The sequence below is a fragment of the Etheostoma cragini genome, chromosome 12 (assembly GCF_013103735.1).
Source record: "Etheostoma cragini isolate CJK2018 chromosome 12, CSU_Ecrag_1.0, whole genome shotgun sequence".
Taxonomy (NCBI): domain Eukaryota; kingdom Metazoa; phylum Chordata; class Actinopteri; order Perciformes; family Percidae; genus Etheostoma; species Etheostoma cragini.
This window is the reverse complement of record NC_048418.1, coordinates 9,898,285-9,925,597: the sequence shown is the minus strand read 5'-3', so window position 1 is coordinate 9,925,597 and position 27,313 is coordinate 9,898,285. Positions and strand designations below refer to the sequence as shown.

Here is a 27,313-nt window from a genome sequence, read left to right as displayed (position 1 = left end):
CCATCCATCCATTAGTTGGGGCGGTTTGAGGTTCTCCCCATAAGCAAACCGCTCCAGAGTTTGTTTGCAAGCGTACTAAGACGACCTCTTAAAGGAGATCTTGGTACGTTTTTGGTGTGCATCCGAGAACGATTGCTGCATTCACACCTGCCCAAACAAACCACACCAAGAGGGAAGACAAGTGGAGCCAAGAACAACAAAAGTGATGGTGGACATGAATCTGAACTTGCATTGTCCTCTCAAGCTGAAGACATTCTAGATGAAAAAGGTTTACACAGTCAGTTGTGTGAAAATGGTTCAAGAGTTACGTGTGCCATTTGCCTTTCCAGACAGTTGTACTGCTTTTCAGCACAAAATTACCAGCAATAAGTAGACTAGTCTTCTCAAAAGGAACATTTTTTTTCTTGAAATACCTTTAAAACCATTGCTGATCCTAAGTAATAGCACAGTGTTGACAGGTATCGTTTTTCCAACACACAGCCTTGCTTCTCAGCTGAGGTCAGTGAGAGCTCCATTAGTCAGCAGATAGCCAGTATATAGCAGCACCGTCATTCAGGCAGCTGAATAGGAGAATTGAGCATCCCGCAGTGAACACGTTAGTGTAAAGAGGCTAGTGTAAGGGGGGTATTAAAGAGTTATGGACAGCCCGGGACCAGACCAGAAAACAAACGCTGACAGGACTCCAATCTGGCCAGAGACAAGGTGAGGAGTGTGACTATAATTACAGAGGTATTTGGACACTCGCCAGTTTGGCATTCTCGTTCACTGCCATTTTAACCTTGGGCTGTTCCAAGTCTAGATCAAACTCTGCCTTGATGACCACTGCAGTTCACACAGAATAAGGTTGAGATTAGTTTGACATTGGATCCTGACCAGTTAAAACATTTACCTAACCCACTTAATTCCAATGTAACAGCAGGGTGTTCCGCTGCACTTTGCAGTTAAGGCGGCCAACTTAGCAAGACACACCTGCAGCCTAAACTACGTCGTCGTCGTCAAAAAAAAAAAGAGGGGGGATACGAGCGATATCCGCCAGTATCGTTTCATTCCAAAACACACAGTTGACAACCTGGAGGTGGAGGCAGTGGAGACAAGCTCGGACTTACACGGCGCTGTGGACTTGTGTCAGTCTCACAAGCAATTTCAGGAAAGTGGGTGCATTTGTCCGAAAATGTACAGAACATTAACAGGTACAAGCCTACAGCAGTCTGTGGACACGAATTGCAGAAAGTGTGTCAGAGCCTCCCAGACAGTGAACTGAGACTCCGTTTCCTGCTTGCTGGTCAACGAAAAAAATCATTAAATAAATAAGCATGAGTTTCAAAATTATCTTACTTAAGCCTGGACATGACAACCCCTTAACAAATATGGATCTGAATTTTTCTAAAATATCACCTATACTGAATGAACAGTGAAATCCCAAGTAAAGTGTGCTGGCTGCATAGCTTCTCCCTCCAAGAGGCAGATGTCTCTGTATTTATTTATAACCTGGTGTTCCTGCACTTTAACTCCACTGGTTCCTGATTAACAACAATAACAACCATTTCCCTGTAGAGCTGGAGCATGTTGGCCCTGACAGCAGAGCGACTGCTTTAGTGCATGTCCTTGCGTGAGTAACGATTTAGGGGTCTGAAGAGTTGGGGAGGTTGAAGAGTGGTGTAGCTGGGATAGATGAAGTGCACACAGTACAGTAACTTGATCCACAGACTGCAGGATAGGACAGGGAGGGAAGAGTTCTAAGAATAGCATGGAGCCTGACACAAAGCGCACAGAGTACACCGCCGCCACCACCAGCAGCAGCAACATTACTCCACTACAGCTTCCAGTGTACTGCCTGCTGTGAGCTGTCACACACACCATATAGACAATACATTTGATTTTCCCCTGGTTTACCATGTGGCTTACGACTAAAAACACAACGGAACCAACTGGAAAGCAAGTACTAGGTACATCACTGTGTTTAAAATGTTATTTACCAGTAGAAATAAAAACAAGGGGATTATGAACAAAAAATGTTTTACATCTACATTAAAGCTAGAGTCTGATGTGTCCTACAATAGCAGGCAGGCAAATCGTGTAACGCACAAGGAGCTATGCTTGCTGCGACAGTAAACAGTCGGTCACGTGGTGTGGTCCTGTATGCCGTCAGGCTAAATGATGGGGGAGGTCTCTCTCAGCTTCACATCCACTCCCAGCCTTCCGTGCCTCCTCCCTAATGAGTAGCAAGACAAAGCCAGGCGCATAGGCCCTACTACTGAGACTAGGGGAGAGGGGTAGAGGCAACAATACCCAGCAAAGGGCCAAGCCTAACACACACACACACACACACACACGTATGTGCCTGCTTAATAAAAATACCTCGCACTGTTATATGCAAATCTGTTATATGCCCTAAAAATGCCCAGTCCAGTCATTTTCCTGGTGAAGACAAAACATGGGCATATTTTAATATGTCAGTAATCCAAATAATTGTTTAAAATTGAAAATGTATCAACTGCCTTTTGTTTTATGACAAATGGTTAATTCCATTTTTTAAATGTAAAACCCCAATATGCTGGTTAAGTTAATTGTTAAAGTCTTTATAAATTGAACATAAGGTTTGTGAAGGTTAGTCAGATTAAGTTATCAGTTTAAAAACAATAATCAAAAGATCTGGTAACGTGTGTTTTTTATTTATGCATTTAATATTTAATGGAGCAAAACATTTATTGGATACAATACTAGATTAACTACTGATGAAAATAATACTTAGTTCCAGCAATAACCCCATAGTAATATGCAAGCCAGGCCAGTTGTTGGGGTGCTTGTTACACTGTACATCTCATAGACCGGGGTATCCGAGTAAAATGCACAAAATAAAGGGCACAAAGTCACTAACGTGCAAATTACTCTTGAAAATATACAAGAAATAAACACAGATAAGCATGTTGATGAACCGTTTCCTAAATTCAAATGCACAACATTTAGCATAACATAGCAATTTATCCACAGAATAACTGCAGCTCTTATCCTCCCATCACTGGGTTATCTGAATTTATTTTAACATGGATAAACAAACAGCAAGTGACAGTGAATGCCTCAAGGAGTCTGTTCACCTCTCACTACCCTAACCCCAGACAGACAAAACATGCCTCCTCCAACCAGAGTGTTGGCCCTTTGTTCCAGTGGTTGACTGGTTGCAAAAATGAGCCAGCAATGTTCCTGTGAAGAGGTGGAGAGGCTCTGGTTCAAGCTCCCCCATATGGGAAAAGCATGGCCTTCCGTTGCTAATGGTAAGTAAATGTCTTAACAGGCACAGTACAACTGTTGCAAATGTGTCACACAAACTGATCATTTTGATCTAGGCACTAGCCAACCTTTCTTTTGGCCTTTGCTGCACAAAATTAAACCTCCTGGTGAAAAACTGTCAAAATAGGGGCAGCGTCTAGCTCACCCAGTAGGAGCGTTCGCCCCATGTTGGCTTAGTCCCAACTTGCAGCCCTTTGCTGCGTGTCATCCCCCCCATTTCTCCCCCCCTTACATGTCTATCCACCGTCACTATAACAAAAAGGGAAAAGCCCCCTAAAAATAATCTTTAAAAAAATAAATTAATGATTATTAATTTTGATGGGAAACTGTTTTAGCACAAGTGGACCAAATGATAATGTTCTACCCAATCTATTGAAACTTACTCTTCAATTTCAGTTAGGACAAATCATGTTAATATGGGCAAAAAATACTTCCAGGACACCAACTTTTCAGATTGAATTAATGAAAATCCCAGCATTAGACTGGACATAATGTACTTTGTGTGTCCTAAATGTGTATTCTTATGCGTAAGAGTGATTGCTGAACTGTTTCACAGCATTAGCTATAACAAAAAAAGCTTCCATAAAAACATGAATAGTCCTACATTTGAGGGAAAGGCTTAGGGCATGGCAAGCACACAAAACAAAAGCTAGGGATGCACAATTGTTTTTACAATATATAGAGTATTGGCCCAATGCCGTGCGCATGTACCCGTAGTCATACAATTACTCCAATACTACCACACCCGATACCGCCTCATAGCAATGTGACATTAACTTCTTGGTCGAGCAGGTAAAGGCAACAGAAGAGGAGCAATGCCAGATGTTTGGAGATTTCTGGCTGTAAAAAAATAACCAGGCTATTGCCCGATGCATGATTGCACTTGAAAACCAGTCGTAATAATATTGTGTTTCAACGTCTTCTCAGTGTACAAAACCTCATAGCCATCACCATATCAGAAAAAACTTGTTTCCAAAGCTGTTTTGTAAAAAAGCCCAAAAACTTCACTGATATTTGGAGTAGCTGTGTTAGCCCAATGTCTCTTATCAGTTTAAATACTCTTATCGGTATTCAATATCAGCAAATACTTGATCTATAAAAACTGGCATTGGTGCATCCCCATAAAAAGTCTCATAAAAAATAGCCTAATGTTTGTAAACTAGAGGCATAAATAGGGTTACCTTTACTGGCAGCCAAATAAAGATCAGCTCACAGAAACACACCCATTAAATTGGTCCGAGAGCCTTAGAAAACGTACTACCACCGCTCTGAATGTAGGTTAACGATCAGATACCCAACAGCAAGCAAGAACAATGAAGCCTTCACTGCTGATTATGGGTTAAAAATGAGGGGAGGGGGAACGCGGGAAGGATTAGAGCAAAGGTTAGGACCTAGGCGTGGGTTTCGTTGTATTATTTCCTCCACAGTGACAAGCACACATGACTGGACCAAATACTGGGGAACTGTTGCTTTCAACTTACAAGGAAACTTCAATATCCAGATATTGGTATCATAAAAACTAGACGATGGTACCAACCATGTCATGGTGGCTAGCTCTCACCACACAGCAGCTTAAAAAAGGTCCCATGGGATGAAATTTCACTTTAAGGTTTTTTAACATTAATATGCGTTCCCCCAGCCTGCCTAAAGTGGCTAAAAATGGCGATAGGTAAAAAGGAGCACTGGGAATCAGATGGGCGGATCTGGAATTATTATGAGGTCATAAGGGGCAAGGTTGCCTCTCGTTTGCTTTGCCCGCCAAGAGAAATTGGCGCACCCATGAGAGAGGAGACATTGTGGGCGACACCTTGCCACCCCCTCAAAAGCTTCAGACTCAGAAATGGCACATACTAAGGAAAGGTCAATGTGGGACTGGCTCTAGTGGCTGTAATTCTGCACCATGGCTGAATTTCGCGAAAGAGACCTCAGATATGTTATTAGGGGACCACTAAGGTCTATATATAAGCACCCAAAGAGCACCATGTTATGGGACCTTTAAAAGGCATTTTTCTGTTGTTTGCTAGGAGACTGAATTGATGAGGAGGCACATTCACGCAAAGAAGTCAATGGAGAGCAGAGAGTTTCCCCCTCCGGCGGGTTTGGCTTTCCATCACATTCCTCAAGGTCTAGGTGTCTTAATGTTGTACATTGAGGGATTTTTATCTGTTTCGCAAATGGTAAAAAATTATCATCTAAAAAATCTGTGTAACAAATATTATCGACACCAAAACTGCTGCAACTTTGTCCCTGAAATCCACATAACTATAAAACAAAACACATCCCTAACAATGTGTCACAACCTTAAGGTATCTCCAATCTACTGGGTTCCATATAAGCCACTAGCAGGCCTCCAACTGAAAATAAACAATGGAAAGAAATGTTTCGTCAGTTTTCATCGTGACATTAAAAGACACGACACCATCTACACTTGCCATATTACTTTTGGTGAGATCCGATCACGGCACGACACGTATGCCTGAGCGATACCAAAGCCACATATTTGCAGTGCCAGCGTAAGCTTTGGTGGGGCCAGCTTATAAAAAGGTTGATCAGCGTCTCTGTCTTTAGACTGGAAGGAATACAGAATAACAAGCAAACAAAGCCTTTCATCAATAATTATGCAGCATAAAGATTAGTAGTTTAATTTCAGTGTATTCTTCAGTGTATTTTAAAAGAAAGAAAACTATCCATGCTGTTTTGAGTGAAATACGGGTTTCTGAATGTCCTCTGCCTTCAGTCTCCAGGTGAGCTGTTCAAAATCTGCACAGTTTTCTTCTTCACTAGCAAAGAAGAGGCGGATAACCGTAGAACATGCTAGCGCTAGCATGCTAGCTGTGGGCGGTACAACAAAAATATGGTGTTTTTTTGGAAAATGAAATCACGTAAACCTATTCTGGTACAACCTCAAAATACAATTGAACAACAACTGAACCTGAAAATGAGCATAATATGGGCGCTTTAAGACAATGCAGCTAAACAAGTCATTCCCTCTAGAGAGCACACTCAGCAGGTTAACTTATACTACTTTATTGTGCACATTAATAATAATAAAATGTCTACACTGGTTAAACTTCTCCCAGTGTTCTTGCTACACAATGCAAGTGATCAAAAAGATAATTTGCCAACAAAGCAGTATGCTCACTCCTAGAGAAGAAAACCAGAGTAGAGAAACTCCATTTTAAACACCCCAGCTTTTCTTTTAGCAAATCCAGGCTTTATTTGCAACTACATAGGTTAGATAATAAATTTCCTTTAAATGATTGGTCAATGCCAATAAGTGAAAATGCTGATCACAGAAGTAACATCTCAAATTTTCAGTCACAGAAAACTAAGAAAGACACCAAATATTCAGGATCTTATGATCTTGTCACTTAAACTTTTACAGAATATGGACAGATGTCCGACAACCTCACATATAACAATAAAGTGCACAATAAACACACTTTCAGTTACAAAAGTAACCTCCCCCTTTACTGTAATTTCAGAATAAGTGTTGCTTGGATGGCTAATGCTGGCAAACACTAATCTATCCCAGTATACTGACCCGGGTCTAAATATTTTGCCAAGAATTTCAACTTCTATTGGGCAACAAATAAATGTGCAGCAGTACTGGACTGAAGTTTTTTTTACAGTGATGCAGATGTAGCCACAATACTAAATTGTTACAGTACCATAGCCACAAATGGCCACCTCTGTTCTCCCTTTTGACAAAATACTTGTCATTTAAAAAAGATCCAAAACTAGATTCAGAGCAACTTTAGTTAGAAGTGGCCAGAAACTGAGGAATATTGTCATCTGGAAATGAGAATACCTTCGACCAGTTGGGAAACATAACTCCTACGTAATTCAACAACTAGATTGTACAGCCGTACACATACTCGGTTACATCATGAAAATACTAATATCATACAAACATCACCTCATCTTTTTCCACCGCTGTTTTTTCCATTGCACTGACAACAAAACTCCTGTTTAATTTAATTTTTAAAGCTATCTACTTTATCCAGGATATTGAGTAATTTCCCTCCTTTCCCTCTGACTTTAGAGACTATTTAAATTCTATTTTAAATGTTGACTTTTGGTTTAACTATATTTAATGTTTCTAATTAACCTAAGCTTGACATTTCTAATAAATGTCTGTAAAGCACTTTGAAACAGCCTTGTGTATGGGCTATATAAATACATGTTCCTTGCCTTACTACTGCATATGGATAAATAACATTTAACTGAACAAAAATAAAATGCTGCAATGTTGGTTTAGAAGCCTTTATCTGCAATTTGTGACGGTGGAAAGTGCATTATATTACATTACTATCCACTGCACAGCACATGTTGCTACATGCTAAAGACAAAGAAAGCCGTAATCATGCCTGCCCATGTTAATTTCTCCCAAATTTCAGATCATATTCTTGCTGGAACATGTCTGTCTTTTATTACCGGGAGTCCATTAAGCTTGACAGATATTGCACATAGTTAATGAAACATTTCCAGATGCATAACACTACTTTTCATTGGTAAACACTGTGCCAAAATATGAACAAAAAATGTATAGATCAAGGGGTCTTAACTGCTAGCTAACCACCGCTAAGGACACTCTAGCACATAGACGGCACCCAAGGATATGTAAAACAGGTGATTTAACAACACAGCTCATTTTACATACAGTTTAGCAACAAAACAATATACACGTTTTTTTCCATGTTGGTATTGGGCGGTATGCACCCCCACTAACCTGGAGAACGTTTTAAACAGTAAGTGAATAAAGCTTATTAAGTGAATACATTGTCTCGTGCAGCGGGGAGTGCGGCAGTAGGGCCGCATGGTGTGCTAACTTCTGGGGTCTGAGAAACAGTAAATTCATTAAATGCAGTGCCAACAACGCTATTTTCCACGCAACCGTAGCTGTCATATTCCACAGTTTTATAGTAAAAAGCAGTCAAGTCTTTCATCCCAGTTTGTCACTCTGCTTGAGGAGAAACCGCTGTACTTGCGCTGTTGTTTATTTAGTAATGATGACTTTGTGAGTCATTGATGTCCTGTCACTGTTCCAGTTGCTCACCCTCAAAAGAGAGAGAGAGCGAAAGAGGACTAACATTTGGTTAAGTTCAGTAGAGCAGACAGCTCTGTAGTCATGTAATTATGACAACAGGACACTGATTAAAATTCTGAAGCAGCGATGTCAATGTGTGTCTATATATATATATATATATATATATATATATATATATATATATATATATATATAAAAATAACAAGACTGCCTTTATTATGTGTGTCATAGTATTAAAACAGCATGGATATTTAATCATACCACTGTCAATAATTAACCACAAGAAACCAAACCTCATGCCAGTTGCCAAATGGTCTCCCCCCACTGTAACTATCAACGCACACGTTTATCTCTTTCCCTGCTCATTCATAAAAAGGAACATTTAAGGGTTTGTTAATAATTAAAACCCTACAACGTTGTAATATTACAACACAGCTTTTTCTACCTCTACTTTTCTTCTGTTATGTCATGCTGTATTCCCAGCAGGAAGGTCGCAGACTCTCGTCTTTAAAAGCACATGGTGGATTATGGAGGCATCATCAGCCGTTACACATTGAGATTCTACACTCAACGTACCAAACAAAAACAATGTTCTGCACACATTTTGCTGCTGGCAAACGCTAGCACATGTTGTGTAATCAGGAGGCTCCACCCTCTTCACACAAAGACATACACACACGCTTGCTGGTCCTTTGGAAGACGCAGATGCCTGGCTAGAGTCACTTCATATCAGAAACAGCACTAGTGCTTTTACAGTCTGTTTGAACTGCAACGCAAGTGGTCTTACACTTGAGGTAAAAGTGATACAGAGCAGAATTTAAGATGGCTCCCTGTATTTGGGGATTCTTTGTTTAATTCGTTACAACCTTTACAATCAAGTTAAAAGGAATAAGAACAAGGTCGATTTCTGGATTTGCCGGTCAGGTCTGGTGTACGAGCTTTTAGAGCACTTTGGTGCAAATGAAGATCCATGCTAATTTGCATAGGGGTGATGTCATCTGACAATTATTTACATAAAGCTTAGTGGCATTCAGTTGCAAGGAGAAAGCAATCACTAGAGCAAAACTTGGAGCAGCAGCTTGTCCCTAAAATTAGAATAGCTGGTCCAACTTAAAAAAAGTCAGCCCACCTTAAGTGAGCCTGTGCTGAAGTTGTTAAAAGCTAAGTGGCTAACTTCTTTTTGTTCAACCAGAAGGTAGCAAGCAAGACAGACTTGGGAGTTAGCTTTTATTCCCCAAGCAATAAAACTGTACACAGACTACACTGTAACATGTAAAGCTAAAACATTAGTGCTAACTTCATACTCCCCGACACACACGTCCCTCTTTTTTTTTTCTCTCTTGCCACTACACACTCACTAACATGTGAGAAGCAGCTGCCGTTGTGCGCGCAACATGCATTATGTGTGTTGTGGCTGTGACATGGATTTTGCTGCAGTGTGCTCAAACCATCATGTGGCACGTGTGCAGAAGACAACAAACTTCTCGTGCGGTGGCTTGTCCAGATGATCACTTAGTTAGTGCACAAAATCGCTTGGGCATGTGTCGTATAATTGCAGGGAAACCCTGGATTTTATGCAAACCGGTTCAACCAGCATTTATCATTTTGAAATGTGCTGACGGCGTCAGAGCGTTACATCCAAATTGTATTGCATTAGTAATAAGCAATATAACAAGGGTATTAACATAATATTATGTCTGTTTATTACCAGACTAATGGAGCCACTCAGGGCTGGAGTGGGGCCACTTTTCAGCGGGAGATTGGTCGTCGAATCGGTGCAGTGGGTGTGGTTTTACATTCAATTTATCGCACAGTTGATACAAAAAGAGAGCTGTGCCAGAAGGTAAAGCTCTCGATCTACCGGTAAGTTTTCATTCCTACCCTCACCTATGGTCATGTAGGCTGGGTAATGACTGAAAGAACAAGATCCAGGGTACAAGCAAAATGGGTTTCCTCAGGAGGGGGGCTGGCGTCTCCCTTAGAGATAGCGTAAGAAGCACAGTCATTTGTGAGGGGCTTGGAGTAGAGCCGCTGCTCCTTTGCATCAAAAGGAGCCAGTTGAGGTGGTTCAGGCACCTGGCCTGGGAACGCCTCAGGATCGCCCCGTCGGAGCTGGTTAATGTGGTTTTGGAAAGGGAAGTTTGGGGCCCCCTGCTGGAGCTGCTCCCTCGCGACCCAACACCAGATAAGTAGACGAAGACAGATGGATGGATGGTTAAACATCCAATGTTAAGATTAAATAATAATTCACTTAAGCTGAGAAGTTAACAAAAAATGCCCCACTCTTCAACAAAGAGGCATATTGAACTGCTACAGTTCATGATCATGTACTGTCTTTTTTTGTGTTTTATTATCTGTATTTTATGATATTAATGTTTTTGTTGTGAAGCACTTTGTGGCCCTATACCTGTGAAAGGTGCTATATAAATACAATTTTACTTACTTACTTACTTACAGTTCAAATCAAAGTACAGTCTTCAGTTACATTGCAAATAGCACCAACAGCATCTACAGGCTGTCTGAGAAAACTTTTTGGAAAAAGTCGGCTATGGACTCACCCAACTAACTCTCTTTGGGAGAAGAGAACACCCTTACATGATAAAACCCATGCAGAGGCTGTGGTGTCAGAATGTGTGTAGCCTACTTTAAGACAAGAAATCCTCGACCCGATTACCCACCCAGGACCTGGAGCCACTAGTCTCTGCAATTTACTGCCAAGCCTAGGCCGGCAACATGACGTAGAGGTGGGGAAGGGAAGATGCATAAAACCAATGCACAAACCCCCAGCGCTAGGTCTGGCCCTGGCTGAATTTAAGATGCTATACCGCACAGTGAAGGTTTGTCTCTGGACCACCACTGCAAAATAAACGTAACTTAAACACAGCATGACTCTGTTGTGGTGAGTGGTGTGCCGGTTGTTTGTTTGTTGACATTAGGGGACTCCAATTTCTAGCCAACGTTCTCTAGTGTTGCAAACGGTCAGTGCTGGGTTTCAAAAGTGTGCATAAACATCACGTCTTATAGACTATCCTAGAAAAAAGATCTGCCAGCATCCTTTACATAGAAATCAGTCCACAGGCTGTTAGGCAAATGAGAAAGTCAGGGATGGTCTCAGTCTTTAAGTTACGTTCCAATATGTTCACCCATTGGCAATAAAAAGCAATACAGTACATGTCAAAAAAATAATAAAAGAAATTAAAAAAAAAAAGATTGATAGAACCTTAATATCTAATATATTTGACAATTTGTACACTGCTCCAAGCCTAGAAGGTAGGTCTTAAACAAAAGGAAGAAAAGTAAAATAAAAAAATTGACCGTTTTGGGGGGTTTCCCTGAAGATATTGCCCTGGTGTAATCACTCAAAACAAAAAAAGAGGAACTGCTTTCACAGTATGTTAAAGGCCAATACTTTCACAGCTTTATTAAAGCCATAATTCATAACAGGCCCATGTCGCTGATGAAGTGCTGCAAGATGGCAAAAGAATTAGACCTGGAAGACAAAATATAAGCCCAAGAATCGCCAGCTAGGTCAAGCCTCTCAAGAGAAAGGTCATTAGCACACAGGACGCTAACTTTACGAGTCATACTGACTCCTTCACATGAAAATAAGCTCAAATATTCAGTGAGCTGAGGCTCAGTCACACTGGTGCAAATTAGTTTGTCCACCTTTATAGACCTTAATTTTTATCTTTTGTCAAGTAGAATAATGCTAACTTAACTGTAGGGATCGACCGATGTGGATTTTTATACTGGTAATACCGATTTTCAGCCTTAGCCGACGACTGATACGGGCTGCCGATTTTCTTAAGCCGATATATGGAGCCAATACTGCTTTTTCTCCCTCAATTTACATCCCAAAAAATGACACGGTAACAAAAATTCAAAATCTCAATTTAAAAGAAGGAACATTTATTAAACCTTAAAAAATAATTATTTACATTTAACAAATAGTGAAAATAGGTGAGTTGGAACAAGTATGTAATCTGCCACACTGGATTTGTTTTCGGAATCTGCTCTGCCATTTCTTTAAAAAGAATAAACAATAACACAGAAGCAACAAACTTCTAGCACACAAGTGTTTCCAGCACTCTGCTAGTGGGGCGGGGAAGTGCATGGTCTGCACGTGAACTGCAGTGTCTCCAGAAACACAGAGCTGCTTGTGGACGCAAGTCTGTAAATAATGCCGGGAAAGATTATCGGTGAATGCAGCAGCCGTATATCGGCCAATGCGATACACGTAAAAAAGCAAAAATCAGCCCGATATATCGGTCTATCACTACTCGATTGCTTAACGCTTTCTTTTCCATTTCACTGAACTGCATTTACACCCCACATCTCCATGACCGTTACCCAGTGTCCAAAATTTACTTTTTGACTCACTGGCCAAGTTGGCACATAGATGAAAAAATAATAATACACAGACCAAGCATTTCTGTTTTTACCAGCCAAAATATTAAATTGCAGGGTTTTTTGTTTACATGACAAAATGTTATGGTTGGGGTTGCAAGTCCTGCTGGTAGAGCTGTTAATGATTAACCGTTTAACCATTAACCGACAACAGGATTTTGACAGATTAGCCTAATATTATATATAAGTTTTCCAAAACGCCTTTTGCATGATAAAAATGTAAATAGGCACACCCTATTAAGTGCTCATATTATGCTGTTTGGCTTTTTCCCTTTCCTTTATTGGGTTATACATCTTTTTTTTTTTTTTTTTAAACCAGCAAGTTGGATTTAAGAACGTTTTGTGCTACGTGACACTATATTGATGAGGACTGGCGAGTTAAAAATGGGCCATCCAAAAGCATACCAGGCAGACACACAGCTGACAATCTGCAGGTAGAGGCGGTGGAGCCAGGCACGGTAAAACATGCTGCGCGCCTCTGTGGAGTTGCGTCAGCCCCGTCAAGCGGTTTCAGGAAAGCGACTGCAAGGGTCCGACAACGCACAGAACATCAACACCGGTATAAGCATACAGTTGACCGCGGAAAGTACGTCAAGGCTCCCAGACGGGTGTACTGAGACTCTGTTTCCTGCATGTCGGTCAACGTTTAATTATCAGTCAACATTTACATTCATTGTGCTACCCATCGGTAAACGCTAGCTATCAGTAAACAAGTGACGCGGTGGCTGGCGTCTGGTGTATTTGCATGTGTCGGCCCGCCCCTGCAAAGCTATGACATGCACACAGCAGAGGAACAGAAGAAAGTGGCTGCACCTTCACCAATGAAGATTTGGGAACAAACATTGACTCACCATGTGGCAAATAACCTTCTAAGATTTATTCGCCAATCAGAAAATGTGCCCACATTTAACAAACTAGTTTCCCATTAGGCACAAAGGCAAATTAATAAATAATAAAACAATAAGATGGAAAATTTATAATGTTTTATCCACTCATCCTGAAAAACAAATCAACTGTGAGGAAAAACGAATCTATCCCAAATGAAAAAGAATAAAATAAATTTCAAACTGATCATATCTTAAGGTTACATGCGTAACCCTGGTTCTCAGAGTAGCATGAGTAAGATTTCTCACTATGGGATACGCCTCCATGCATATTCCTCAGAAGCATTTATCTCATTAAGTCATCCTGATTGGCTGGTGATCAAGTGGTCCATCCCCCTTAATGACACAGCACAAATGTCCTTTAAATAAGGAACAGGATGCAGCAAGGCCGCAAGTTGAGTGAGCATGCAGGCTCTGCGGGGCCTGCAAACCCTGACACATGAAGGCCAGAGCAATGGATTCCATAACCCAATGAGAGTTTTTTATTTGTCACAGGCTTGCCTCTGTGGGGGTAGCCCAAGACACAAACAGCTGGTCAATCCATTGAAAAACTGTAGTCCTGTCCATGTAAATGTGCAGAGCACAAACTGGACACAGCGTATGCAACCGCGGTTCCTCTGAGGAAGAAAAAGTTGTGAAAGAGAGCGCCAAAACGTCAATGGGAGAGCATGAGCCAAGCACCTTGGGCACAAATGCAGGATGAGGTTTCAATAACACTCTGAAACGCCCCGGGGCAAACTGAGTGCATGATGGATGTGCAGAGAGCGAATGAATGTTGCTAACCCGTTTTGCAGACGCCAAGACCCTGCTCAAAATTTTGTGTCCAAAATGGCAACGTCAAGCCCTTCTGTCTTCTGGTGTGAGGGACGTTAAAAGACATCTTTGTTAGTTAGAGTGCTAAACAGAAAGATACTGGGTATTAGCGGATGTGCTGCAGAAACAGCCTTGTTGTGAAACCGTTAGGCGGGTAACACTCCAGTCTGTGGTGAGACCAAAGAGTTAAAGCGTGTCGAAGGCAGCTAGAGCCCGGCGACGGAGAAGTTAAGCTGGATAGCTCTGGTCTGTGGACAGTTAAGCTAGCTAGCCTGCACAACAGAGAGATATGCTTTGAAGCGAAAAAAGGTTTTAGAATGGTGTCCGCATTGTAGCGTAAGCTTAAAGGGGCATGAACCCACCTGAAGCACTCAATCACCAGCCAATCAGGATTTGTGTAATGAGATAAATGGTTCTGAGGAATACGCAGGGAGGCGTATCCCATAGTGAGACATCAAAACAAATGCCGTGACTGAAAATGCCTTTAGGCTGAATGTCAACGTTTCTTAGACTAACACCATAACAGGGCTGCAACAAGCATTTTCCATCAGTAGTTACATTATTTAATTGATCCAGTTTTTTGATTTATTGATTAAGCTAATAATTTTAAAACTAAAATACAATTATGTCAATGACCACGATTAAAATTAGTTCAAAATTACTTAATCTAGCAGCCAAAAAATGAACTATTGGTGTAGGGAGACAAAACTCTTGTTAAAGATTTTGTAACAATTGAGTAGCTGGTTTCTACATACATCAAAAACCTGATATCTATGCAATCTCATTCGGACATTTATAGGACACGAATAAAAGTGCGTTCGTTCTGGGGAGATCCTTCCATCAAACCAAATGTCCCAATTTTTCCTCCAAGCTGCACCAACAAATGGCAAGACTGTGTGACACCATGTGCACAGGCACAGTGGGTAAGCAATAAAAACAAATCAAATGTCTGAGAGGAAGACAGATAGGTAATGGTGAATGAAAAAGCTTCAGAGGAGCAACAAAAACAAGATCAAAATGAGTCAGTCAAAGAAACTTCTAAAAAAGATGAGGAAGAGGAAATTAACATATCCAACACCCATCCTGAACAAAAAAAAAGCACTCAGTCCCACAGAACAACTTGTGAAAATGACAGTCATCAGTCAAGGTCACCCAATATCTGGCCATTGTTAAATTCATACATGTATTGGGCATGGAGATTTAATGGTGGCATTAGCCAGTTGGCAACAACAGTCAAATATTATCTTTGAAAGCTATGTTTGCAGTGGTTGCAGCATCTGTGCTGCACAGAGGGTCTCACCTTTTGTAGTTTGGGGGGGGGGGGTGCTGGGTATACTCTCGAGTGTGACACTATGTGCACGCTACAAGCCTGCACAGATAAGTTTATGCTCAGTGTATTGTACGTTGCAGTATTCCCTGAAACATCAGAAGGCATACAGATGAAAGAAATCTGTAAATAGGAAGGAAGTAGTAGAGAAGAAGAAACCGGACATAAAAGGAAAGCTGGCTGCCTGTCAACAGTAAACACATACGCACCGCAAAACTACAATAATCTACTCGTAACATTAACACGACCAAATCAAAATGACTGCCTGTAACACTGTAAAGGACAGACTTTCCATGAAGCAGTTTTATTTTTATTTTTTTTTAGCTTTGACAAAACTCTTATGTTTTTCCATACTCTCCAGCCAATTTTTTCTTCTTTTCCCAGCTTGGTGTCACTCTCTGACCACTTATTTAAAGCGGTTTGACTCCCTGTCGTCTGTATATGGAGAATCATGCAGATGTTTTTACAGACTAACCTGCTCATCCAAGCAGACCGTGTTGAACTGAAAGCTCAGCGGGTATGTTGTTACAAAAATTCAGAGGTGCACGACCATGCGCTGCAACAGTTCACAGAGCCTTTGCGCTGAATGCGACAGCCATGGCGTCGTCATTTTATGGCATGCCTGTGCCCGGAACACCCTGGCGACCATAAACCTAGCTTCAGGCCAGCCAGTCATGGGAAGAATGATGAAGTAACTCTACCTCCGGTACAGGAGGTGGTAATCTTCCAATGCACGACTGGCTTTGTCTTTCGGTTGATCTCCGTCAACATTACCCCGATCTGCCTGTTTAGTAAAATTAAACAACATTCATTTACACATTCTTGCCAAAGCGGAAGAGCGCACAGTGTTCTCGTCAGACGACTGAACTTGTTCAAATTATTATATCAGTAACGTTAACCACTGTTGGGAGGAATAAGCAAGCTAACTCTGTTAGCTAACTAACATTAACGCTAGTTAGTGGGTGTAACTGGAGCTGCTCGGCCCCTCCCATTTTTGCAGAGACACAACGTTTACAGCGCTGGAGATGGACAATCTGTTTAGCCATCTCCTAATGTCTGGTGCTGCCTCGACAGGAAGTAAAAAGATGGATCGCAGTACGGCTGTAATCTCCCAGTTGACTAGTTGATTTATTGGTCAATACGTTCTGGCTCAACCAAAATTCAGATTGGTCGATGTTTTGCCGTGTTATTTCATCAGGTGGAAGCATAGACCGTTACGGTCTATGGGTGGAAAGCACTTATTGCTAATGGGGGTGTTATCAGAGCATCCCTGTTTCACAGGTAACAGTATGTCTTTAGAACACCCCCCTTGTTTTCACTTTTTTGGGATTAGCCCAACCCACTGACAGGTACCATGTAATGGAAACATTAATGGCGTGTTTCCATTACATGGTACCTGCTCGACTCTGCCGTTCAGGACACACCTGTCCGTCGCTAGCAATGATAACGCAGTGAATTTGTGACACTTTCACGTCACGTTTTGGTATCGCCTCAGCTGGCTTGGAACCTCGATGGGGGTGATACTAAAAAAAAATAAAAAATACCGGTTAGCTAGTACCAGGTACTTTTTTTTTTTTTCTTTTTTCTTTTTCCTAATGGGAGACCAAAAAAGGCAAGTGGAGGCCAGTCAAGCAGGTACCATGTAATGAAAAATCGCCATAACAGAGTTAATTACTGAGAAGGACTCAAAAAACATAGTTGGTAAAGTTGGAGAACTTGATTACACAATAACAAAAAGCATGCTAATAGCATTGTTTGGTAATCACAATACATACAAATAATTACAAACTGCCTGTGTGTGCAGACCATCAACCTTTACATCAGAAACCATGCTTGCACCTGATGTGCACATATTGTGCTATTAAAAGAATAAGAAACATATATTTAAAAAAATATGTCTATATATCTTTACTGCAAGGGCTATGACAAGCAACATTTGTTTATTGTAGCAGCTAAAAAAAATGTACTAAAACAAATGTTAGCGGCCTGTTAGCGGGACTACTCACCATAAAATTATGTTATACTATGTCATACCATAATCTTAAATTTTGCTCTCCTCAAATATCTTAATTGCTGTTCAATTTTAAAAACAATATATAAATATCAAAGTAACAAGATAATATTTTTTTTAAAAGCACTGTAATTAAAACATCTGTGCATTTCCTGGTAATCAAAGACTACATTTCACAGGTAATCCTGTGCTTTAGATTAGTCATGTCAAAACATGATGTGTCAAAGAAGATTGGAAGTGCCCTTGTTGTCATTAAACCAAAGTGCATTACCCTAGTCAATTTGAACTATAAGTTTCTCCTCTCTGGTTTTAGGTGTGATTACGAGTGAAATGAGTGTAGTTTGTAGTTTCTGTTACTACCCGTCTTCCAATGTACTTTGAAAAAAAGACTATGCAAAACCCTGTGAGAATACGTGGCAACTAATAAAAGTTACACGGCCTGATGCCACCACCCAATCATCTCACACAAGGTGAAATTAACAATAGCAAATGGCCAAATTCTGATTGGCTTCAATTACTTTGAAGCTAATTAGCAATTTTCATTTTGATGGTACATAGATCTGTTGTATTAAAAACACCTTTTATGGCTAATAATGCCTTAAGCGACTAGTTGATGCTAAATGTACATAAATCTTAACATAGAGTCTAGGGTTGGATACCAAAACCCAGTGCCAAAATGGCCTCAACGATTGGTATCTACCAAGCTGGATGACAAAGCAGATTTTGGTGCCTAATTTCAGAGCCATTTATATGCCTGCGCTGCACAATATATTTTTTTTTTTTATCCTCATCTCAATATCAAATGATGCAACACATCACAAAAGGCTGCAACATATTGCGAAAGACACTTTTTTCTGTAAGTTGACAAAAACTGCACTATAAAATGTAACTCACTTTTTTGTGGTGCATTTTATATTCAATTCAACGTTAAATAAAAATTTGGGGGAAAAGATTTCATTTCATCCGATTTTAATTCTACAAGCAATTTGTTGTATTTTGGCAGAATATTGAAAACTGTAGAAAAGGCAGAACTGAGTCCATTTTAATATCTGTTTATTTATCACAAGTGATATATTTATCGTAATATTCAACATTAACCGATATTTTCCTTATATCGCGCAGGACTACTCTCCGATACTCCAAAATGGACAAAAGAGACAACAGAAACATGAATGCTCGCGACGCTAGTTAACACTACATTTGGCACAAGGTAACGTTATCGTACCGTAAAGCTTGTAGCTTAAACACGGTTAAAATTCTTACAGCTAATCAGTCTAACATGTGGCTGTATTTCACTCAAAAGGATTTCAACACTGGGACCTACACCAGTCTGCAGATAAAGACAATGAGTAGACTAGCTGCACCATGGCCACTGCCGCCGTCAGGAGTTGTCAGAGAAACAACGATGGGAGATAATGTTGCATTCAATTGCCCCTCAGAAGCTCATTGTGCATTCAATGATGTTGGAAAGTACTCTTCTGGCATCTAATGGTTCTTCTTTTTGCAATTTAAAGGCAAATGACTGGTGAAATAAGTTGTTATAATTACATTTTAAATAAATCATTTAAATTGTATAAGGCCTTACCGACAAATATTCAGAATCAGCTTTATTTGCCAGGTATGAGGACACATACGAGGAATTTTTCTTTGGAGCATCGTTGCTCACAATGTGGTTACACATGAGTTGTTCTTTAATGTCTCTAACTGTCATTTTGTGTTCTTATTTTTTAAGTATCATTTCAGGCACTGGCAATGTTTTAAAAGTTTTGTTTTATTTCCGGTTCTAAGAGAAATATTTTTCACACAACGTAACTTGCTTATTCTTGTAACCACTGAGTTAACAAAATAATCATTCAGCAATCATTACATGTTTTCGGATGTATTGTTGACATTTTTGTAGCGCAAATGCTCGGTACGAGTAGTGCTCATCAACAGAAAGGCTAACTGTTCCTTTGTAAATCACAAAAAGGAATAAACTTTGTACAGTTGGGATCATTTTAGTTCTGAACCTTTTCAAAATAAATCAAAAATAGTAACCCCTAAGTTTTGATTCATGGAAATTCCAGCATGGTCGTGCATTTTGGTTTTTTTTCCTCTGCCTTTGCCTTACAAAAGGCCTTCAATATACTGCATTTCTGAAAAATGCTGTTGTAATTATTCATCCTAATTGAATACAGTGTTTGCAATGCTCAAATAATCTAAAATTTCTGTTTTATTATTATTAGATTATATTGTTCATTTATTCGTGTCATATGTATTATAATTCCATTTTCCTTCACAATATTAATCGTACAAAATACTGTATATGCATGATATGAGTAGCATTTTAAATTCTTGCAATTTTACCACGATTTGGTACTGCCTGTGGTGTATTTGAAATTTATGTAAGCTTAATTTAAGGGTGTGTAAATGCCGTATCTACAACAACAACAAAAATGGGCTCTTAGGTATTTAAAATGTAAGGTTGACGTTTTGTTGGCTCTGAGCGCGCATTACACAGACAGCCATCTAAAACAGGCAGCTTTTGTATCAGGCAACACACCCCCAAGATGTCACAGTCATTGGCTGGGAGGCGCAAGCTCCTGGTTTCAAGCTAACGTTATGCTAGTTAATTGTATCCGTTTAGCAACACATAACAATATACGCACACAAGATGTATACTAGCTATTATTACAATAACTGCGTTGGTTGAACATAAACGGTGGCGTCGGCTAGATCAATGCAGACAACACCACCCACTTCACGGTAATGTCGCTCGTGCTTGTCTTCAATGACCAGCCAGCAATATGTTGTTGAGCGCTAAAACGTGTGGTTGGTAAACATTAACGAGTTACGGTATGAATATTTCCTGAAATATGTTGCACAAGTAGCTAAATGTGTTGTGTAACGTTACGGTTACTCTGTGGCCGACATCAATGTTATTCCAGTTTCATGTTTTAATGGCAATATTTAACACGAGAGCAAAGCACAGCCTGAGACAAAAGCCCACTGCAGCCCCTTCACTGCCCTCACAACGTCCCCCCCTCCCTAGCGCTTGATCAAGCTAGCTAGCAAGCTCGTTTCCAGCCCGACATAGCCTCGCTAGCTGGGGTTAACCCAGCTCACTCTGCTTCGTCCCGAGATTTCCCTATTGGCTTTCTGTTCTCTAGCTAAAAGACAGCGATCTATTACGCAGATACGGGTGAAATTCAAGTTAGCAAAGCGAAATAACTCAATGTGTGCATCGCACGTGGCACACAACTATACCAAGCCCACGCAGACACATAACATTCAATTTTGGCACGCAGTTTACTTCACGTTAGCTTACCATTAGCCTGCTCGCTGTACAACTTAGCTAGCCAGATGGCTAACGTTAACTAGGATTTACCCTCTTATGATCTGACGCAATCAACCAACCAACCTTGTTTTGCACTTACCTTTAAACTGGGTCACACGTATCCCACCGATAAATTCAGGCTCTGCTATATATGAAAATTGCGCAATATAAACTGTTATTTCCTAAATATTGCACGTTAACCGTTGCCTACGGCTGTGTGACGTTCATCGCTGGGTTTGAAAACATCCCAGCCGTTCGTTCGTCGCCCGTCCTCTCCGAGAAAAACCCAGCAAAATATGCAAGCGTCGTTCTCATTGGTCGAGGAGAATCACGTGACCGCGTGAACCCCCCCCCATCGAGCTTATACGGTCTCCGTCTGCTGGACAGACTGTAGATGGGTATGTGTGGAAATGATTTAACTCTTTGTTTTATCGATGTTGTGAGTAAATCCGCACTTTTAATGTTAAGAATATTATCAGTGCTTTCACATTTTGTCAGCTAGTGGCGTGTATAACAAATGTAGATGGCTATTAACGTGTACATTTGGGACTAAACGATTGGAGAGGGAGAACAGTAATGGGCACTTGACGTCATCTTTTCCGCTGCTGTGTGTTGCGGTCATGGATAAGCTAAGCGGTTTGTGGGAACTTTCTCAAAGATCACGGTCGAGGTTAACAGTGGAATGACGGTTCTTTCTCGTGATCATGGCTAAATAATTTAGCGACAGTTCCATTAATAAACTGAATGCCCCTTTCAGCCCGCCAACTCATTGTATCGGCCAGCTTTGAGATGGTTGCGCAGTGACATTTGCATCGTAGTGTATGTGGCGCGCATGCGTCATGGTGCATAATATTATATGTTGCAGAACAGGCTCGAAAGCTGAAAGTCGCAAGAGGAAACTGGAGTGGGGGAGGGGCACCGACTAGACACGAAAACGCCACCGGGGTGGGACTGAAATGACAGGAGCAGTTGATGGAAGGGGGCTGTGTGTTGAAGGTAATGGCAAGAGGGTTTATCATGTAATAGCTTGACCGGATTAACTTTGAAAAATATCTGCGTGTCCAGATATTAATTTTACATGGCTGTTACTTAACTATAACATTTTATTTTTTTGGTGGGGGGGGGGGAATCTAATGATAGTCAAAAATGTAGTCTGAAATGAATTGCAGAAAGCCTTTTTGTAATATGTATTCAGTCTAGCAAGTGTGAAAAAATAAATCTTTTACATCACTTCATTAGGGATTCTGACAAAAAATGTGTATTTGGACTTCTTCTTTTGTTTGCATTACATTATTTAAGTTTTTGGGGATGGACTTGTTTGCAAATGCTGTATGTGCCACAATTGCACGTCTCCTTAAAATGCATACTATGAACTATATATACTGTATAATTGATAGTCAGGTGAAATCCACTTTTAGCTTATCAGAGAAAGCGGAGAGTGGAAACTGAAACACAAGCTTCTTTTCTTTTACAGCACCGCCTTACGTGGTAAAGCTTGGTGATATTTAACAAAATAAAATAGTACTTTTCTTTAATACTACCGTACATACTTCTTTGGTCCCCTAAAACAGTATAATGCAGAAAATAATACAAAATAATCACTTGACTGCAATAAGTTTATAAGAAATAATTCTTTAATAAAAAAACATTGATGCTAGAAAATACCTGTAAGATACCTAGTTTCTTTATATGCATTGATATTTGAAGCTCTATTGACAAGTGTGCCTAATAGAGCTGTAGTTGTCAAAGCCATATTATACATGTATTATTTGTACAATTTATTCAGTTATATTTCCTTGTCATTGTTGGGATCCTATAAGTGACACCATGACACCAAGAGCACAGGTATATGAACATTTTTTATTTACACAACATGTTTGAGTTAAGCACAATATTGACTTCAGGGACAAGTTGCTTTTGATAAAAGCAAATGGCAGCCCAATGTCTACAAGTCCGGTCTTACGCCGAAGCCTGGTCCTTTAGGAGGCTCTGTCAGAGAAGTCAATCCCCCTGCAGGCTCACAGGAGAAACGGCCGTTCCTGTAGAAAAAGGAAAAGAAAATATGTGTTACGCGATCAGTGCACGTAGAATGTTCCAGAAAATTCTGCAAACTAATTTTGATTGGTCAATCAGAAAAAAAACATAATTCAAGATGATTGTGTATGTACCTAGGCCCAGGTGGAGGGATTCTGCCTGCTTTAAGTTCATCAATAATGTTCTCAATGTCCTTAGGTGAGAGGTCCTCCTGGAAACAAGAACAAAGCAGGATAAATGAGAAGAAAGTAGAATAGTGCATTGCTTTTCACATCCTTCAATCTATATGAGCACCTTCTCATCCCTATTTTACTCAAGCCTGAGAAGATAGTGGGGAAGGTTAGGAGGCCACACTTTGGATACTAATTTTGCAACATTGACAGATTATATTTAAACCCAACCAAATCACAAAAGGTTTTGTTTTACAACTACAGAGTCTGACCCAACAACACTAAAAAGGGCTGAGTTACTGCATTATTTACTGTGTTGATGTACCAACAGATGATTGAATCAGACATTCACACTGCAAAACAAACGGACATGCTGTTCAACAGGCATATCTGTGTAGTTACACTAATCTCGCCTTTGCTCCTAAAATGCTTCTTTCTAAATTTAGAAGTCCTAAACAACCCAATACATGCTTGTTCACAAACTGTACCATCTTGAATAAAATGTAATTCATGCAGTTGATGACAGAATGAATCTAATAGCCAAAAAGTGTGGATTTCTGAGTGCTAATTATTTACTTAAATTGCTAAACTCGCACCTTTTTTCCACCTTACTCTACTTGTTAACACATTGTACTTGTTCTGTCTCTAATGATCACACCTCAGCAGTTATAGGCGTTATAGAAAACCCCTTTTAGTCACTTATTTATCCATTTATTTTCAAATTGGGTCATTGTGCTTAACTTACAATAACTAAACTTCTCATGGCAATTGAGTGCAGAATTAGTTTTAGATCATTGTTAACCACAAATCCAAAAGCTTGCTTTTTATATCACATCTGGTTCATAACGTTAATCTCTCTCCAAACTGAGGTCATGCACAACACAAAGTTGTTATTCCAGCCATATTATTCATTTAAAATAATAGGCTCTAAACTAATTTTGGTGTAATGTTCAGTTTTGAAGCCATCTGCACACAGTATTCAAGCACTCACATAATAGTTGTCATTGATCTGGACCATTGGAGCATTTACACAGGCACCTAGACATTCCACTTCTATTAGTGTGAACATCTTGTCTGGAGTAGTCTCTCCAACTTTGATACCTGTGGAAAAACAAATGAGACGCACCTTATACTTAGCTAATCTCTTCTGACAAACTGCAGATTATGTTACCGAAACAACAAATATTTTTACCTCAAGCGGTTACAAACATTTACAAGCACTATCTGCACATTACAAAGCAATAACACTATATTTGAGATATGATAAAAAAGTATATCTTCCCTATTTGGTTGATTAAAAGAACAAACAAACATGTGGGTGATTTATTAAATGCCACACAGATTGAAGTAGGACAGCATTCGTCTGTCTTGATTTCAGTCTCATTATGTCTTCTTGTTTGCTGCTACAGCTCACTGCTTGAATTGCAGAGACATCTGTATATTTACATATTTGTTCCTAATTGTGTTTATCTCAAATGCACACAATAAAATCCGCCTTTTTAACTCTTCATTGCTGTCCCACCATAAAATGTCTCTCTTACCCAGTTTGTTTTGGATAGCCTCCAGGATGCTATCTGAGTTGCAAAGCATGCAGGGTGTTGTTGTGCAAATCTGAATGAAGTATTTTCCCACGGGCTGACGCAGGAACATTGTATAGAATGTTGCTACTTCATACACTCTCATCGGAGCGATTTCCAGCACCTCAGCGACCTGAATAAAAACAATTACAAGCATTCAATGAGGTTTCCTCACATGACACATAGGACATGGGCTTGTAGGGCCTTTTGTATAAATGTTTGCCAATGGATTGTAATTGGCATCACACAGCTGTAAAACAAATAGAAGAGTCATTGCACCTTGTTCATGGCGGAGATAGGGAGCCATCCATGTTGCCTCTGGGCTAAATCCAACACTGGGATGGTTGCTGCTTGCTTATGTCCAACAGGGTACATTGAAACGATTGCCTCAATCCTCTACAGGGGGAGGGGGGAAAGTTTTTTGTTTTTTTTACAATGCATGTGGAGATGCACAGAATAAAAATCACTGGTGTACTTCGACAATTAGCACGTCAACAATCAGACCAATTTAAAATAAACAATGTTCATACAAAATTATTACCCACACAAATATTAAGATAACCCTTTATCAGGGGTATGGCACAATTTATGTTGCTTCTTTTTCAACTGAAACTGTTAATTTTATTATATGGTACTTACATTTTTCCTCAGGTATTTGGCAAAACCAACTAAATCTGTATACTCTCAAATAGTATGGCCTTAGCAAGTATTACTTGTTGTGTTCAGATAGAATGAAGAAAATATTCAGATAGATGAAAATCAGTTTAAAGAAGTTTCATTTTATCAAAAAAACCTACAACCTGAAGTGCTTGGATTTGCTAAATCACCCATCAACAGTACTTTTACAAATCTCATAGAAAACGCGTGCTGAGTATGCAGGTTAACAGTCTGGCAGATACATTCAGTAAGGCCGGCTACACACTGGCTGTGTCGCACGAGCGTGGCGTTTCTGTTGCGTGTCACCTGCGTGGATTATTCTATGTCCTACAAACCAGAAACATGTCAGACGCAGCGCTGCTTGGATATTTATTGGATTAAACCAAGACAATGTCGGCAGCATTGATAGGATATTAATATAGATAGGACGTTAATTTTCAAGCATTATGGAACTGTGTATCATCACCATACATCAATGCTTACTTTTTTTCTTTGCACTTAAGACAACTGATAGAAAATTGATTGACCAGAATATTTTGTTCTGTATGACAGGTGCAAAATTTGAAAATCGATTTTTTTATTTTACATTTACATCTGTTTCGATGTCAAAACCTAGAGCTTTTAAATCATTAACATGGAATTTATTTAATGTATTTGTGTCAGAATAACACAAATATCCTTTTCCTATTCTTTTGCACGTTTATAATACGTTTGCACTGTGTTTCATTAAATGTATAAAAAAATGATGTCACTCTGTGTGTGTGTGTGTGTGTGTGTGTGTGTGTGTGTGTGTGTGTGTGTGTGTGTGTGTGTGTGTGTGTGAAGGGGGTCCTGTTTTTTTTTTTTTGTCCTTTGGCAGTCACACCTACAATATGTAGACAAACAACAGGAAAATAATTTGTCTGAATTAAACTAGTGAAACAGAGACTGGCTCGAAAAGTGGGTGAGACACCATACAATTCAATAGAATAGTTAATAACAAAAGCATAACCCTAATATAGTAAAGACAGGCATGTCTGCAATTCAAATCTGAACAGGCCAATGCCGGTGGAAAATATTAGATATTGGTCAGTGCATCCCCTAAATTTACTGCTCAAGACAAACCTGTCGACATACCTTTTTGTTTTCCTCGGTGAAGTCGAAAGGAGTATCTGGGTTGTTGTCAGGAGTATCTCTGTGCTAAAACAGAAAGACGACAGCATTAAATGGCAGTTAACATTGTTTACACCAGAGGTACAATCGTCCCTGGTCATCTGAGAATTCTTTAGCCAATTTTCAAAAATGTAAAGCGGCTATCATGGATTAATATTTATTTGACAACAACCACTTTCATGTGAGTAACACAAACTGCCACTTGTGTGCAGCAAATATCTTTTGTGCAATTACGTAAAAACTTAAAATTGTGTTTAAAAACAAAAAAAATTCTCTAAATCACAAATCAAAAACACCTTTACTACCAAGGGACAATACAACATGACATGTTTCCATTACATGAGAATATCACGTGATGTTTTTGTTGCACAGCATGGCTCTAATAGGCTCTGAAGGAAGCTACCAGGATAAATTAAGAGCTCATGGAAATCTGATCCCTTTGGGATTATTTAATAAAATATGGAAGCACAAAAAGCTCAGGGACAGCTTCACCCCACAGGTCGTAAGACTTTTGAACTCTGAGCTGATCGCAAGTCACTTTACCTTAAAACTGTCACTTTATCTAGTTTATGTACTGTCTGTTTTAACCTCTGTATGTATGTACAGTTATATATATATATATATATA

The 27,313-nt window shown here is 39.8% G+C and overlaps 2 protein-coding genes and 1 long non-coding RNA gene across 7 annotated transcripts in view; 1 reads left to right on the top strand and 2 right to left on the bottom strand.

Moving 5' to 3' along the window:
• ankrd12 (ankyrin repeat domain 12) overlaps window positions 1-21,398 on the bottom strand; it is a 42,981-nt gene extending 21,583 nt beyond the window's left edge. For all 4 annotated transcript variants that reach the window (XM_034886956.1, XM_034886957.1, XM_034886958.1 and 1 more), the window contains exon 1: window positions 21,197-21,398. The gene's annotated coding sequence lies outside the window, so the exon portion shown is untranslated. The remainder of the gene's footprint in view (window positions 1-21,196) is intronic.
• LOC117953711 lies at window positions 355-12,575 on the top strand. The gene is made up of 3 exons (XR_004658669.1): window positions 355-369; window positions 11,863-11,866; window positions 12,424-12,575. It is a non-coding gene; the product is annotated as an uncharacterized LOC117953711 (long non-coding RNA).
• Window positions 21,399-22,936: 1,538 nt separating the features above from the next.
• Window positions 22,937-27,313, bottom strand: part of ndufv2 (NADH:ubiquinone oxidoreductase core subunit V2) — a 6,835-nt gene continuing 2,458 nt past the window's right edge. For both annotated transcript variants that reach the window (XM_034886954.1, XM_034886955.1), the window contains exons 3-8: window positions 26,651-26,713; window positions 25,157-25,273; window positions 24,842-25,010; window positions 24,292-24,401; window positions 23,265-23,341; window positions 22,937-23,135 (exon numbers count right to left, since the gene is read on the bottom strand). In XM_034886954.1, coding sequence (XP_034742845.1) covers window positions 23,042-23,135; window positions 23,265-23,341; window positions 24,292-24,401; window positions 24,842-25,010; window positions 25,157-25,273; window positions 26,651-26,713 — 630 coding nt within the window. In that variant the 3' untranslated portion in view covers window positions 22,937-23,041. The remainder of the gene's footprint in view (window positions 23,136-23,264; window positions 23,342-24,291; window positions 24,402-24,841; window positions 25,011-25,156; window positions 25,274-26,650; window positions 26,714-27,313) is intronic.